Consider the following 16,724-nt stretch of genomic DNA (forward strand, 5'->3'; position numbering starts at 1 on the left):
GTAGATATATAACTGAACTGTGGTATATCCCAACAGAGGTCGACAGTAGTAGCAGAAACGCGTTAATGGCTGCCGGCAATTGATGGTTGTTATGAGTGGTTACAGAATTGTACTTTTGATTGTGTGCGTGTGTTTATTTGGTACAAAGTACCTGTGTCCAATACGTGCTGAAGATTTTGTACTACAATGGAACTTCCTAAACCACCTCAAGGTAATTACGTAATTTCTTGTGCTAGACGACATCGTCGTGTAATACCTATTTTAATTTGGAAGTATCATCTTTATGCAATAAAAATGTAGTTTGAAAATACATAATATATTCATAAGAGAAGTATAAAAGTTATTATTCAGTAAGGTGTATCAGAACACGCGTTGAAGTTATTTTCATAAAAAAGCGTTTCCAATTTTAACGTGATACAATTTTTAGTATGTTTGCGTTACTACCATATGCAAATGCATCCTGTATCCAGATCTACTGAAAGTAAACTTTATTGACTTTATTGTACAGTTTGTATGGTTGATTAATGGTAACTATGTCATGTACTCACTGGTGAATGCAAAATTATTACTTACTACATGTGTTTTATAGATTGAAAAATGTAAGTGTATCTACTGAGGAATATTTCTGTTTGAGTGGTGAATTTAACCATGTTTATTCATCTCTGTTTGTACTGTATTGGATATATATATATATATATATATATATATATATATATGGGATTTGGGGTAGCTGAAGTGAGTGTAGTAACTGACTACAGACTAAACCGTGTTCGGTCGCCGATGGGGCAAAGCATTTTTTTCTTACACTCACCCCCATCTAACGCCGAGGATAAGAATGTGTAGAAGATATACCTCCTCTCCCCCAAGCGCCTGTATGGCATATAGTGAGACAGCTTTACTTTACTTTTGTATATATGTGTCTCTGTAAATACTTTACATATTATTCATGCACCATTGCATCCTCCTTAGTCTTTAATCCAGGGTTTACCGACCCGTAATTGAAGAACATGAAATGAAAAACTGCCGTATATTTTACTAATGACCACATGAAGGAGTGTGACAAATTAAACCTGATATTGAACGGTTAAGCAAACAAAACCAGTGTCTGTTATGTTACTAATGACTTATTTAGTATAATGTGAACCTGTTTGCAGTAATATACCTTATTTAGTAGCAAATTTAATAAATTGCTATGACAAGAAACATTACTTTGATTTCTTGTTACAGAAGTTGAACTACGTAACATTATTGACAAGTTAGCTCAGTTTGTTGCTCGTAATGGACCTGAATTCGAACAAATGACGAAAAACAAACAAAAGAGCAATCCAAAGTTTGGTTTCCTCTTTGGTGGTGAACACTTCAATTATTATCAGTACAAAGTTACAACTGAACAAGCAAGTAAGTATATTTCGTATATCTTTGCTATATTTTATAATCAGCTGTCATTGTGTGAGTCAGAAACTTTAGAAAAGTTTTCCAAATAATTATTCACTGTCATCCTCTCATATGATGTTATATTATTTGAGATACTGCAAGCATAATTAAATAAAATAAAAATAAATACATAACCTTATCTCGTAGCGCTAGCCAGTATCACACATAACACATCATCATTTTATGAAAATGTCGAACTAACACGTTGATTTAGAAATCTTAAACATAGGGCATGTGGATTATGTGACCAGCTGTAAGCTAGATGGGTAGAGTTTGATTCCTGTCAGGGGCAGACATTTCTTCTTACAATCACATTCAGACTGTCTCATATCACACGTATGTTGGGGGCATGAGCAGCCTTACCTTCAGAAGGAAGTTTTGGCTGCGGCCACAGTAAAGTCCATTTGTTTTGGACGAAAGTAACTTCATAGTATTGTGTCACACCAGTTTTGAAACAGAAGGCAGCCCGCGATAGTGGACTGGCTCCAGCAAGTGCGGTGATACCTCCGCTGATGATGGGTAGCCCCGTGGTGTCGGGAGTGACGGGCGCTTCAACCCCTCTGACACTGGCTGCAGCCGCTGTAACCGCAGCCCAGTGGTTGGCAGTAGCTCAGCAGCAGCAACAGGTGGCAGCGACTCCAAACATCACGTTAGAGTCGCTGATAGGCCAGCAGAACCAGCTTCAGGAACAGATACGACAGAGTGAACAAAACTTGGCAGCTCAGCATACGGTATGGTAGTGTTAATTTCTAACCTCTGGAGGCAGCGTGGTTGAATTCATTCATTGATAAAAGCACGCAGGAAATGTTAATGTTCAAGCTTTTTAACATTTTTCAACTATGTTACGTCGTGTTTGTACACATTTACTCAGTTCTTAATGATTTGTGCGACCATGGCATATTTCTTCGGAAAACGGAGATTATATAGAGTACAAGCAGATATGTGATGTGTATGACAGTGAACAAATGTGTTCTAGTGATTTCTGTTTATTACGTTAGAGGGAAATAAAGTTTCGATTTTAGGTTATAACGGCCTCAGGTGAAAGAAAGTATTTGCCATATAGAATGAGCTGTCATGGCTGTCTTCTTCTTTATTACGCAGTCTCCTTTACAGGAGATTGGCGACATATTACGAATAGGATCCTTCAATCCTTTTCTTGGACTGGGACCTGTTCATATACGTTCTTGGCAGATGATCCAGAAGTGGTTTGCCATTGCCTTCTTCTGTGTGTGAATGGAGTAATTGTTGGGATGCCACGGAGGAAAACTCTGTGTTTCCCAGACCCCGGCTTTGCCCAACACAAGTTATAAATTCAGACCCCAGGATTACAAGGCCAGCGTTCTAACCGCTAGACCACCGTGGCGGTCACTAGACCGATCATTACAGTTTGTTTAGCATGCACTGAACGAAACGTCAGTTGCTTTATTTTGTTACTGTTACAGGTGTTGATGCAGCAGCAACAAGGGCAGATAGAGGATGCCCTGCGTAAAGCGCAGCAAGATACTCAACAACAAGCTGCTGATGAGGCTGGTATCAGTCTTACAGAATTAGATTCTGTACTACAACCAATTATTGATTCATGCACCAAAGATTCCATCTCGTCAGGCAAGGGGTGGATTCTACAGCGTTCTTCTTCACCGAAAGCAGATCAAGTGTTGGCACAGTATCTTCTCAAGAAGTACGTGACATTCATGATTGTTCAAAAAATATCTTAATATGACTGAGTTTATTACAATTACAATTATAAACACATAAATGTGTTTTATCAACATAAGTATGTATGTATCGCTATAATAACGTTAGCATGATGTAAGGCATTTTGAATTTTACGTTGAACATTAAGATTGTACATCTGTTATTATTTCGTGTATCATCATAAATAATTGTTTTCTTTTTACAGAGTTATCAGTCCTGGAGCTCCATTTACACAGAAACTGCATATAATATACTTAGTCAATGATGTTTTGCATCACTGGTAAGTTCATAAATTAAGTTTTTATCAAAAAGTTGTTTTGTGGATATGCAGGTAAACCTAGATTTACGCCGGGGATGCGCTCCTGGATGAACCGGCTTAAATTGAAACTCTGTTATAATGTAAATCAATGGAAAGTCAATGACTCGCGTTCCTGGCACCCAAACATTGACGACTTGAGTTCCTCAAAGATTGACTTCGCCTTATCCGTGATAGCAATTTCAGTCAAGGGAATGTTTTTTCGATTCATGTCATCCACCCATAGCGACAGTAATTTCTCCATTCTTTCTAGAAGTTTACTTCTGCTATAACTCACTTGCGTTGCACTTACTCTCGTAGTCTGTTGCATCGACTGTTTTATTTTATATGAATTTTTCATTATGGTCGTCACAGTGGAAGGAGGCAACTTCATACTTCTGCACACATTACGACGGGTATCACCACCGTCTAATCTATGAATTACGTCCATCTTATCTTCTAACACAATAGACTACGCAAGTTTTTAGCAACACACTCACTTCTCCTACCAGACATGGTGGCTCTTCTACAATATATAAATATAAAACAGTTGCTACTGCAGAATAGTGGTCGAACAACAACGCAAACACGTTTAGCACACAGTTTTCAGCGCATTCAATGTGTCAACAAGAAGCGAACTGAGCGCATTTTTTCCAACTCCCTTATCAGGCTGAATGCAAATGACTCACCGTGAAGAGTGACCAATGCTCATGTGACTGTTGCGCAATGTTGGTGAATTTTTAGGAGATTATCTTGTAACTACTTAGCGATGAGTGCAGAGGTGACTGTATTTATAATTTTTATTCAAAATCAGCGATGTAAGAATTACAATTTAGTATAAGAATCAGTACGAGAAACATTGTTAAACGTTATAAACAATAGTAAAATATATTTTTTTTACTTTTTGACTAGCTGGTTTCAAAAGCGGCGTTATTCTGAATTGGCGCAAATTGAACCGGCACAAATTGAGATTTACCTGTATATACTTTGTTAATTTGTTATATGTAATGTTTGTTCTGACACTTATTTCTTGGGCTACAAAGAATGTAAAGTTTAGATTTGGGAGAAATTAGTGTGAAGACAAGAATTTATTAGCCTGCTAAAATAAAAGGAAAAGGCGTGCGAAGAAAGTTTATACTCGCCGGTCAGGCAGGAATTTGTAATTTACCTGTGGTTTATTTAATGACACTCAGTAGCTCATACTTTATAGTGTTGAATGAATTGAAAAGGATATGAAAAGAAGCTATTGTGGCCTAATTTAAAGCCGTATCCCAGAATTTGCATAGAGGGAATGACAGAAGTCACTTAAATCCTCGGTCTAGTCTCCTGGTTGGGATTTTAGCCCATGATGCATGTTGCACCATGTAGTCTGTTGACTGAGATTTCAGAGTTGCTTTCTGCCTCTGTCATCAGGGGAATTTATACCCTATGTGGTGAAGCATCCCAGAAAAGACAGTAATTTTTGATATTTTATTAGTCAAGATTAGAATGTGAAGATTTCTGTCTTCTGGGTTGTTGCGCTGATGACGGAGGCAGTATGACCTCTGAAACGTTGGTAAACATCGACCAGACTACACAGCGCAACAACCCAGAAGACAGAAATCTTCATACTCACCGCTGTGAAAACCTCAAATCTTACAAGATTAGAATGTATATGTTTTGTAAAAAAATGTACAGTGCACGGAAGAATGCAGAGGACTTGAAGAAGGCTTTGGAGGAAGTCGTGGTCCCTATGTTCTGCAACACCTCTATTGGCATCACAGAGGATCAGCAAACAAAACTGAACAAGGTATTTTATGACATCTCACTTTTTTTTTGTCCGATCTGTGATGATTTTCTTTTATATCTTTGCTGTTGAGAAAATTGTATGACACTGACAGTTGGAATGGAGAGAAGGATTACAAAGAAAAAGAAGAAGAAGTGAGGTTACTTAGTTATTTCTGTTATCGGGGCTTAACAAATGCTCTTGTCATCATTTTTAAAAATTTTAATTGCCGCCACTTGTGTTTTCTGTAGTGTTAAACTTTTCTGTATTACCTCGGTAATAGAAGGTTTATAATTTTTGTATGGCTGTACTAAATCTAAATATTTAAGAGTGTCTTACTTAACCATTATCCAACCTGCAGTTGCTGAATCTTTGGGAATCAAAGAACAACTATTTTGACGCTTCAATTGTTGAAAAGTTGAAGAATCCGTCTCGGTCGTGGTCGGAATATCAGGCGACGCTCATTACCCAGCATGCGGCTGTAATCACACCCATCACGACAGCTACCAAACTGACATACGAGGGGTATCAGGCACAGCATCAAGCATTTGTCCAGCATGCATTGCAACAGATTCAAACACTGGAGCAGCAGAAACAGCAGTTAGAGCAACAGACAGTTGCTGTGAATATCCCTCCTCCAGGTAAGGACGACAAGATCAGAATTTACTTTATACATATTTATTCTTTTAATTAACTTTTTTTACCTAGCTAGTCAAATAAAGACTGTGACCATTACTGTACAAAAAAACTCAAATGATGGCTTCATATTCCTATATGTTCGATAAGTCCAAAATATTTGACAAAAGAATAATGTCAAGATGGTAAAAGAATGTGTGGTGCATAAATATATAAATATTGTTGTGTGGAGACAGTTATTTAATATTAATGCAGTTACGTCCATCCACGCCATGACACTGCAATATAATTTAAGGTTGGAAAGGTGTACTCTGTAGATATGCATATGTTCCAGAGGTGTTTTTTACGTCACATCCAATTAATTTTATATTGCTCAAACATTTTAATGAATTTTTTATTGTATCAGAATTAAACATATCAGGCATACCTGCATGTGTTGTCTCGGTAGTAATGTCTTCCTTCAAGATCCTCTTGCAGTGCATCATTTTTATCCTCATTTGGTGCTGTTGAGAAGATATTGAATAATCTAAGAAGCTATAGAGAAGGCTTCAGTTTTTACCCTTTTATTGTACTTTTACTTTTTTTTACGTAGAACCTCAGACACTGCCGCCTGTTCACCTTCAACCGCAGCAGCAACCGCCGCCGGCTTTAGCGGTGATGTCAGCGGCACAGCAGCCCCCTCCTCCACCACCGCCTCTTCAGAATGAAGTAGGCCCACCTCAACATGGACTGCCGTGTCCACCACAACACGGTCCCCCACCAGGTCCTCTGCCAGGACCACCTCATCAGCATGGACCTCCCATACCCCCAAGTCATGGCCCCCCAGAAATTAACTTTAGTCAACCTCCACCAGGATATTTGCCAGCATTTCCGCCAGGTAAGATCAACCATTTGGTATCTGCTGTTTACTCTTTAAAGCAAAATGATCACAAACTCTGCATTTTGCTAGAATAGACAGGAATTATTTCCCTAAACAGCATAAGCAATTTGTCTATGTAACAAAGATTGTGTTTAGTTTTCTCTGATGTAGGGACTGAATTTTTATTTACTAATAAGACTAAGTTTTTTCCCTCAAATTGTTAAGCAGAACTGTCATGATTAACTTTATAGTACTCTGGTTTTGTATTTTTGAGATTTGAGATTGGTTCTTCACCAACTGGCCACTTAATGTGTGTGAGGTTAGTTGGGTATTTTCCCTCGGTCCTTTATTGTAAAATGGCCATGACCGTTTCCTTCCATATCCTTTCCATTTCATAATTCATAGTCATCCTACTACTTGACACTGTATTAACCTAAACAGTTCAGAGAGCATTAAGCGGCCCATCCACATACGAGTGACTTGCGAGCTTGACTCGTGAGCCGGGCTCGGATATATTTCGCAGACTCGGCTTGTGACACCCCACCCACAAACAAGTTTGGCTTGATGGAACCCGAGCCGAGCTGGACTCTCAAGCCAGACTCGTACATGGATGGGCTGCTTTAGCATGCAAAGTAAGAAACAAGTAGGAAAGCCCTCTCACTTTATTGAACGAAGTTTTAACTCCTAGCTGCAGGCTTTCTTTTAACGATTGATTCTTCGCCGTGTTTTATAAGGATGGCTGTCTTCAGGGTTGCGCCATGTAGTCTGGTAGAAGTTTATCGACATTTCAGAGGTCCTTGCTGCCTCCGTCGTCAGCCTACCAGACTCCACGGCACAACAACGAAGAAGGCAGCCATCGTCAGACTCGCCACCATGAAAACCTCAGATCCTTCATGTTTCTATAATGTAAAGTAAAGACCCAGAGACAGTCTGGTTATTGCAGCAAAGAGAAGAGTTGTTCCCTGCCGGGAATCAAACTTTGGTCATCCGTCCAGTAGCGTAATCAGTATACTGACTTAGCTCCACCTGAATGCCATCTTAATTGAAGTTGTCGTATTTAAATGTACGGACTCCGTTGCTTTCCAGGTCTGGAACTTCCTGATCTCAGTAAGCCGCCTCCAGGATTTCCATTGCCTCTGTTAAATAACCAGGTACCTCCAGAGGTTGCGCTGGATGAATTGATGCCCAGCGTTCCATATTTTGAACTCCCAGCAGGACTCATGGTGCCTCTCATTAAGGTAATCTTACATCCCTTATATATCCATGTTCCCTTTGTAATTAGTGTTTTTTAAAGTTTATTGCATCACTTCATTAGAATTTTGTTAGTATGAGGCTGAGCGAGATATCTGTGGTTGCAGTTGGAGGATGGAGAATACAAGCCTCTGGATCCAGACAGCATCAGACTCCCTCCTCCCGCTCCGCCTAGTGAGCGACTGCTAGCAGCTGTAGAGGCTTTTTATGCTCCACCCTGCCATGACCGGCCCAGAGATAGGTATTTCTAATCTCTAGTGTAGTGATACTGACATGAAATTAATTTTTGCGACAAGAAAATTTATTATCATGTATTTTACTGGGTATAAAGGGATACAAGTGGTAAATGAAAAAAAAACATCTTTTAGTTGGAAAATGTTGTTAATCGCTTTTCCATCGACGTGACCATGTTTAACGTATACATTAAACTGTTTAAATTGTGAGATTCGTTCACCAATCGTCCGCAAGTGACGAGAAAGCGTGGCATTAAAAAATCATTGCATGCTTTATGGCTTGTTGGTTATGTATTATGAGTTTTTAAATTGTGACCATTTAAGTGTAAGGGTTTTGAATAGTATATACCATATATCCTCAATTTTAACTCACTTTTTTCACATTTAAAATTTCTGAAATCAGGGAGCGTCTTACATCTGACGGTGTCTTAAGAATCAATAATGCATTTTTTCCTGAAAACCTATTTCTGTATCAGAGGTGCTTCTTACAATCAATGGTGTCTTGAAATAAAGGAATACGGTATTATAATGAAGTATTAACCTTTGTTTGGCATCTCGTATACTAACGTGCTCAGATTGATTATTGACAGTGAAGGCTGGGAGAAGCTGGGACTTTATGAGTATTACCGAGCAAAGAACGCTGCCAGAAAAAAGAAAGTTGATGATATCCTTGAGGGCGTAAGAGAGCGTTCCAAATCACCATCGCCAGTCATATGTTTTAGATCAAGAAGCCGTTCACCACCTAAAAAGCGATATCGCAGGTATTGTAGAAGTGTTATGGTTATTCAATGGAATATATGTAATTTTTTTCCCTTAAAAAATGTTTGGTAATGTACAAGGTCAAATAATGATCAAGATTTTGATTGATACAGAAGATTTCTTGCGAATTTCTTCTGTTATTTGCGTAAGTCAAAAATAATCATGAAGTTAATTAAACTGTGTGTGTTCTGTACAGTACACAATAATTTATCATCCTGGACATCAAAAATCCTTGTGAAGAATGTACTGATGACACTTCGCTGTATTGTGAAATTGTAGTTTTGCTGTATGATCGAGATTCACGTCCTAGAGTTCTTGTCCACAAATCTTTTTACATGGATTCAGATGTGTAATTTACATTGCAGCCGTTGTATGTGTTTATCTAATTTATTTTTATTTCAGTAAATCACGGAGTCGTAGTCGTTCCAATTCAAAGACCCGATCTAAATCAAAATCAAGATCTCGATCAAGAACACCACCCTCAGCAGTGAAACATTATAACAACAGGACAAACAGTTCCAACAACACTAATAGCAGCAACACAAACAACAATAACAACAACAATAATAATAATAGGAGATCTCCAACAAGAAGACAAAACCGGACATATAAGCCTCGCTCAAGGTAACAAGCCACGCCAGAAAGAAAATTGTTTTTATTCTTAGTGCAGTATTTAATTTGGTCAAAATGCAGAAAATCTGGTAAGTTTTATGAGCAGAGATGCTAATTTTACCTCTTTATCACATCACCTTCATAATAGAGCTTTTATTTATGTCGAGTTCTTTTTACCACTCAGTTAAGACTAATTCATGCAAATTGTTTGTGTCTCGCTTTGGTATTGGGAGAGTTGCGTTGTATTTCATCTTTCACCTCCTGTCTTCTTCTAGGTCTCGGTCGAGGTCTAGGTCAGGTTCAAGGTCACGATCTAGAAGTCCCCATGGTCACCAGGCATCACAGCAACGAAGTCCTGAAAGGAGTCCGACACCACCGTCTTTCCTGTTAGTAAATTATAATGTGTGGCTTATTTCATGCCAGTCTGCCCAACACTTCACCATTAATATGATCAGTTGTTTAACGCTCTTTAAGGAAATAATCCCTGTTCACAGTGAGAATCATGCAAAACCCATAAATAGAGAATTAAGTAGGTGGGTTTTAAAGGGGTAAGTTGGGTGTTACTAGCAGAGTTGATGATGAAAAATTAATGCCTTAAATCGGGTATTAATAGCAAAGTCGGTGATGATGACTGTTGCGTGCTATTTTCTGACGTACCTGAATAAATGTGTCATAACACAAATCAATCTTGCAAGACCGATGAACACACTCATTGGTAATTTATCAGACGAGTAGAAGTATATTTGTAAATGTTTTGGTTTTTTCCCCCCCTTTTCTCTTTAGAGGTTCAACTTACAGCAAGACGGAGGCACAGAGGCAGTTGGATGAGAGTAATAAAGGTCATCAGATGCTTCGGAAAATGGGATGGGGTGGAGCCGGTTTGGGCGCAAAGGAACAAGGCATTGAGCAACCGATTTCAGGCGGAGAGGTTGGTATCGTGAAATATTCGCTTTATATCAGAATTCACCGTGGTAAAACCATGAAACAGCAATGATTTTCGGTTTTGTTGTACAGCAGTTTCTTTATTTTATAAACAGATGTTGATCCTGTTTGTAGAAATTTTGTTGTATATTTAAATTAACTGGTGTGGATTGGAAAAATTCAGGGCTTTTTAATACGCAGTCATCCATAATATTCGCTTTCGAAAGAGCATTATTAAATAATGTAAGGCTAATTTATGATATACGCACAGTGTTCACGTTTAAAAGAACTTATTGTGTATAAGGAGTTTCTGTCAGACTGCTTACTCATGTCTGTCAAAGTAGAGTGATTATGAAATTTACCAGGTTTGTCGTAATTTTACGTTGTGATCATTTTGTGGACATAGGTTCGGGACAAAGTGGATATGTACAAAGGTGTTGGTATCAATTTGAACGATCCATATGAGAATTTCCGCAAGAGCAAGGGTCAGGCTTTTATCAACCGGATGAAGGCGAGAGCAGAGGAACGGTTATAGCAGTCGGCTCTGTCTCCATCTGACTCCAGTTAAGTCAGGTATGTAAGATAACTGCAGTCATATAAAAGTCATTCATAACATCCTTCCCCTTTTATTATTCACTATCATCCCCTATCTGATATATGATATGAACTACGGGAAGTGTTGTTAAATGGACTAGGCAGCTGTCGGTCGTTAACTGTCGAGGCAAATTTGTGCGGCTGAAAATTTGTTCCACGATCGACTTCAGAAGTCATTCTTAAAACAACTTATGATTAAAGTTAGATTCATACAGGTGAATAAAGAAGGTGAGGCATCTGTACTGTGAGCACATTACAGGTTTTACCATCACGTGCTCTGAGAATATATTAAAGCGGGGACCAACATTGTCCGTCCCGCGCGGTCTGAGGCATCATGCTTCGGACAGGTGATACAGAATGCGCGCCGGTTCAAGTCTCGGGGAAAGAAATTTCTCGTGAGATTTTCGACCGGTGTATGGGACCGGTGCCAACCCAGCATCGTGAGGAAATTGGGTAGCTACAATGAGTAGCGTAATCCGGTCAGGAAAACTAGCAATTGCTGGGGGTTCGTCGTGCTGACCACACGTCACCCCCTATCTAGTTGGATGATCGTTCACCTCTGCTTAGGCATGTGAACGTGAGGCCAGCAGCCAGGTAGTTGGCTTTGGCTCTCAGAGGGCTCTTATGCCACGGATTATTATTATTACCAACATTGTCCTATATAGAAATGACGAATTTCCACGTGAATGTTATCAGGTTTGTTGGCTGCACACGTTCTGCTATTGTGTTTGATATTTCAGCTTCATTTTGGAAATTTCTGAAATCTGAATATTTTAATATTTTGTCATTTTTGTGAGTATGATCATATTTTTATGAGTTTTGTGTGCATGTGTGTTGGTATGTCTTGCGCACATCGCTACTTTCCATATTAGTCTGGACTACCATTTCTCCAAACAGATGCTGAAATGCAGTTACTGCCAACATTCGGTTTTTGTTGTACGAAGGGTCTGATTTATGTTTTTTTATTGAATCCTAATTTTAGATGTGTATTTATGATTACTTTTCGTTGAAAATAAATTGATCAACTTAACATTTATTACTTTAATTATAAAGTACTTCCAGGTTAACGAATAAATATCTAAGATCCTTTTTTGCGTACTAAAATGAGATTTTACAAGCTACGGGCTCTTCTTTCATTTCTCTCTATTGGCGTTTCATGATTAAAGACGTGGGATCCTGATTGGTTAAGAGTACTGCGGTAGTGTTCTCTGTAGTTCAGGGAATTGGTCAGACCTCGACGGTAGCAACGTTGAAATGCCCAGAATAAGACCTGCGTACAGTGACAATCGTCTGCAGTAGATAATTCATACATGCATAGATAAGCATCCAACCCGTCCGTAAGAAATAAAACCCACACTCCCAAGTCGTCTACCGTTATTTGTGGATAACGTAAAGTATAAAATTATTAGAAGCGGTAACTAAAATTTACTTTGTCAGTTTAAATTATTGTTATTAAATGAACGGAAGGAAATGTTTTCTTCAGCCCTGAAGGTGAAGACAGCATGTCTCATTAACAGGTCCGCGTGTCATCATGAGACATGCTACCGTACACTATTTAATGACCTCAGTCGATGCATCTTGCACCATAATTGTCTGATTTCACAGAATAACCATCCAGCTGCCTTTATATTTCACTTTCTAAAGGCAAATGTACTTTCTTTCTTAGCACGCAGCCCAAATTATTGATATTCTCAGTAATTCTAAATCCTTTACATTTCTCATCTCTGAGCATAAGACTTTTGGATCATGGTATATCCACTGTGAAACAAAAACACAAACTAATGAATGTTATTACCTTTTACTGGATCAAATGATCATTTCCCTATTTTTTTGTTATGTTTTCAAATTTCTCTGTATAAACATGTGGTTAACATGAGAAGTCACAGAACAGAGGGTTCTTCTTCTTATATGACTATCCTGTCCGTATTCGGTCCACGGCCTCCTCAATTCTCCTCTGTTAGGTCCGTCTGTCCGAGGCTTCGATCGAGGTTTCGAAACATCTTCCTTTTTTACGGTGCAAGATTGTTAGCCTTGCGACCAACCCCCAACCTGGAGGACCAGGGTACCTGTCTTAGTCTGACCTCTCCCCCTCGACCAATCTGGCTAGGGAGGCCCTACCAGTAGCTCTTGGGGTCACTGAGGTACTCGAGCCCCACCACCACGACAAGGTGCAGGTACCATTAAGTAGGGGAACAGAGGGTTAGACTCATAAAAATATTGTATGATAATTTCACATAACAGCTTTACACAAGAAGGTACATTAAAAGACGATTAAGTGCGGTTATGGGACATATGTTGGTTGTAAAGCAAACCGGAAAGAAGGCCGTGCGTGATGGAATCGAAGTTTCACGTCTGCTGATGAGTAATGAATTTTAAATATAATAATATATTTCTCAGTACCTGATGTAATAAAATATATGGATAATTCTCAAAGGGTTACTGAATCATCCTGTATCCAATGACAGTTTCGCCTGTTCTAAGAATTGACAAATTTTATAGTTTTCGTGATTGTAATCGATGTTTTTAAATGATTAAGTGCCAAATAAGTACCCATTCATTTCAGTGTATGTAATGAAATGTGATAAGTTTTTGTTTTCAGAATTCTGTACATTTGAGCACGAGAATTTTTTATGAAACAAGATATCAAGTTATATAGAGAAAAGTGGTATTTGTAATATTATTTGTATGTGTATTTTTAATAAGAAGTTCCACATGGAATAAAGACCACGGGTTATTTCTTGTACTCCGATTTTATCTACATCTGGATTCTCGGTCATTTATCGAGAACTTGGTCTATTGAAAACGTTTGCCTGTTTAAGCCCTCAGGATAAAAATAGAATGTTCGAAGGTACTGGAAATTATCACTGCTACGGTTATTACGGGTCTAATCAAGAAAATTAATTACGGGAACAATTTGTATCGCCAAATAATTCCTGAAATACGCAATTCATTTGTAGGAACATCCATGCAGAATTTCTTACTTAACCATACGTTTATTCTCGTTTACCAGATTTTTTTCACTGTGCTGATACGAGTAAAACAATTAGTAAGAGTATTTATTTATTTTTTTGTACGTTTTACTTACAGTCTGCTGTTTTTTGTCTTATATATTTGATAACCTTATCATGTTTTCCTTTCATATTTTAATCTTCAACCTATGTTTTTCAGATTAAAATTAAGGGAAGACATGAATGAGCACTTACCAGACTAAGGGACAAACATGGAATAAAGATTACCTCGCCAGGTCTTTTCCTTTCAGTAGTTTGCAGAGCTTTGTTTTAGATTTACGATTATATGTTGTATCTAAAAACATCATTCTGAACTTAATCAGTTGTAGGTCATCAGCAGCTCTGTTTATTGTTTTCATCTTTTTTACACGTGAAGTAATCGTCTTACACAGGAAGATGCAAATGGATACATTTATAATGTATGGGAAAGAGACACAAAATAAATTAATATTTATAACCTCAAGCATTGTCGCCTTTATTTTTATGTTGTTTTGTCATAAAATAATATACCTAAGATTTTCTAATTAGGGAAATAAATCTTCCTGACCCAAACTCTTGGCACTATTCAAGATCGGGAGCGAGAATCGTGATTTCTACGCATCAAAATGTTGAGTAACATACTTTGTTGTGCCCATTGCAAATCTGAATCGGCTTGTAGTAAAATAAAATTATTCCATCTGTTTATGCGCTTCATTTTCATATATCTCCAGCTGCAAAAAATGTCGCCTGGCTCTGTAGGTTGTCCGTTGTTCTGTGGTTGTTTATGTAATTTGAAATATTGTATTGGTTCATAAAAGAATTTCCCCGGCTCTAGTGTATTAATTCTGTCCGACAGTAAATACTATCCTTTTTTATGTATATGTAATCATAATCTTCATCTTTGTATATCTTAGTAGTAAATTGTAATTACAACCAGAACACGCATCTGTACAGACACTTGTAGTTTCTGGTGGTATGTGTAGTGTTTAAAAGTCAAGTTTCGCTTCATTCAGTCTTTTTATGATGTACACGTCTTCATTCTCTTTGGAGTATTCGCTTTAAAATGTCATTTGAAGACTACAGATGAAACGTTGTTGTTCTTCTTATTCTCCTCCTTCTCCTCGTCCTCCTCCTTCTCCCCTCCACCTCCTCCTTCAATATCACGAAACCCAAAATTTTGATTTTCTCTAATCAGTGTTTAGGAGTAGGATTAGAGGTTCTCAGTGGTGACTACAAAGACGACCGACTGTCTTCTGAGTTGTAGCGTCATGTAGTCTCGTAGAAGTTTGCCGACGTTTCAGAGGTCCTCACTGCCTCCGTCATCTGGGCATTGTTTACTGTTTCTAAAGCATTTTAGTCTCTTTGCATGCAATTGACAGGATCTCAGGTCACATGAATAATTAAAATAGTAATCATTCTATACGCCACGTACTGTTAAGGAGCCGTTTTCCCCTTCGTCCCCCCCTATCCACTGATTTTAAACACAATATGTTAATATTTGTTAATGAGTGAGTTTTTATGTATTTATTATTTATTACTGGTTCATGAGACAATTAACAAGAAATTGAATTTCTATAAAATCAATTCGTGTCTTCTTTATTTCAGCAAGCAGCAGGATTGGAAGTTAATATTAACCAAGTTGGTTAATAGCTCCGGAGAATGGGGCAACGCCATAGACTTTATGTGTACGATATTAGGATGTTGTATGAAACATATATTAAACAGAAATATATTATCTCTTAAAGTTTTAAAGTCGCGTAAAAGACAATGTGAGAATGTTTCAGTTCCTCGTGCGGGGAATTCTTCGTAATCGCGCTTCAAGGGAAGTGACGGTCATTAAGTGCGCGTGTATCAGTTTTTCAGCTGCAGTGATAAATAACTGAACGTTAGTCGATATTTTCCGGGTTTTTTAACTTCGTTTCCGATTGGAAGAGCCGCTGTTGGCGGAAACAACGCTGATTTGACCATGAAATTGAACAAAATGGATACGCCATTGAACTCCAAAAATAAATACCCAGAAGATGAGAAGGGAATATTAATTTATATACGAAAAATTATAGTTTTTTATTTGAAACAAATCTCGATTGCTTGTTCTTTTGATTAATCGTAATTATTGTACATTGCACTTCAAAAAGAAGCAACTTCAGTTTTTCAATACAAACTTGACTTACCCCACCAGAATTCATATATTATAACCTTGATTTTAATGGATAAAAGCAATTCAGAATAATTCAGCGCTGTTTGTGCGGTACAAAGTATACTTTACCTTCGATCCAATTGTACGCCAAACAGATATTTGTGTCGGATTAGGTTTACACTTGATATTTAAATATCAAAATTAAAATGGATTCTGTGAGGTGGCACGGAAGGAAGTTGATGGATGCCAGAAAGATCGTGTGTACTTGATATTCTTGATAAGCAAACCTTGCATAGTTTTAGTTAGTTTAAAAAGGCAAATTAGTATAAAATTAGGTGAGAAAGAGTGATTATGAACAGATCATGTCAATCATTTGGAAAATAAATGATGATGTACATGTACCAGAGGTCACTCTTTACAGCAGAAATAAGAGATTCCTTAGAAAATCCACTCCAACATACCATTCATTATCCACCTCAATTTGGCATGGAATAACTTTAATTGCAGGTATTTTTGTCAGAGGTCTCGAATACGTCCTGACTCTAT

General features: G+C 37.9%; 1 protein-coding gene across 3 annotated transcripts; it reads left to right on the plus strand.

Moving 5' to 3' along the window:
* The first annotated feature begins 39 nt into the window (after nucleotides 1-39).
* scaf6 (SR-related CTD associated factor 6) lies at nucleotides 40-16,579 on the plus strand. 3 transcript variants are annotated; one of them, XM_087359400.1, is made up of 16 exons: nucleotides 40-211; nucleotides 1,228-1,398; nucleotides 1,882-2,165; nucleotides 2,877-3,112; nucleotides 3,335-3,409; nucleotides 5,102-5,213; nucleotides 5,551-5,830; nucleotides 6,418-6,702; nucleotides 7,771-7,922; nucleotides 8,043-8,176; nucleotides 8,744-8,929; nucleotides 9,330-9,551; nucleotides 9,815-9,925; nucleotides 10,323-10,467; nucleotides 10,867-11,033; nucleotides 15,647-16,579. In XM_087359400.1, the coding sequence occupies exons 1-15, from the start codon at nucleotides 187-189 to the stop codon at nucleotides 10,993-10,995; spliced, it is 2,547 nt and encodes an 848-aa protein (XP_087215526.1). In that variant the 5' UTR covers nucleotides 40-186; the 3' UTR covers nucleotides 10,996-11,033; nucleotides 15,647-16,579. The 3 variants fall into 3 exon arrangements, with proteins under 3 accessions (XP_087215526.1, XP_021925650.2, XP_021925651.2); XM_022069958.2 differs by lacking the exon at nucleotides 15,647-16,579 and adding an exon at nucleotides 14,223-14,525; XM_022069959.2 differs by lacking the exon at nucleotides 15,647-16,579 and adding an exon at nucleotides 14,223-14,525 and having other exon boundaries at nucleotides 41-211; nucleotides 8,759-8,929.
* The last annotated feature ends 145 nt before the right edge of the window (nucleotides 16,580-16,724 follow it).

The sequence above is a fragment of the Zootermopsis nevadensis genome, unplaced genomic scaffold, assembly GCF_977971745.1.
Source record: "Zootermopsis nevadensis isolate Lab colony 2312 unplaced genomic scaffold, Znev_1.0 Znev_ptg000031l, whole genome shotgun sequence".
Lineage (NCBI taxonomy): Eukaryota > Metazoa > Arthropoda > Insecta > Blattodea > Termopsidae > Zootermopsis > Zootermopsis nevadensis.

What these genes read in the sequence shown, in the direction of transcription:
- scaf6 (XM_087359400.1), top strand. Translation starts at nt 187, where the DNA reads ATGGAACTTCCTAAACCACCTCAAG. An exon ending in TGTGAATATCCCTCCTCCAG is followed by an intron (nt 5,831 to 6,417) that starts GTAAGGACGACA and finishes TTTTTTACGTAG; the next exon opens with AACCTCAGACACTGCCGCCT. An exon ending in AACCGATTTCAGGCGGAGAG is followed by an intron (nt 10,468 to 10,866) that starts GTTGGTATCGTG and finishes TTGTGGACATAG; the next exon opens with GTTCGGGACAAAGTGGATAT.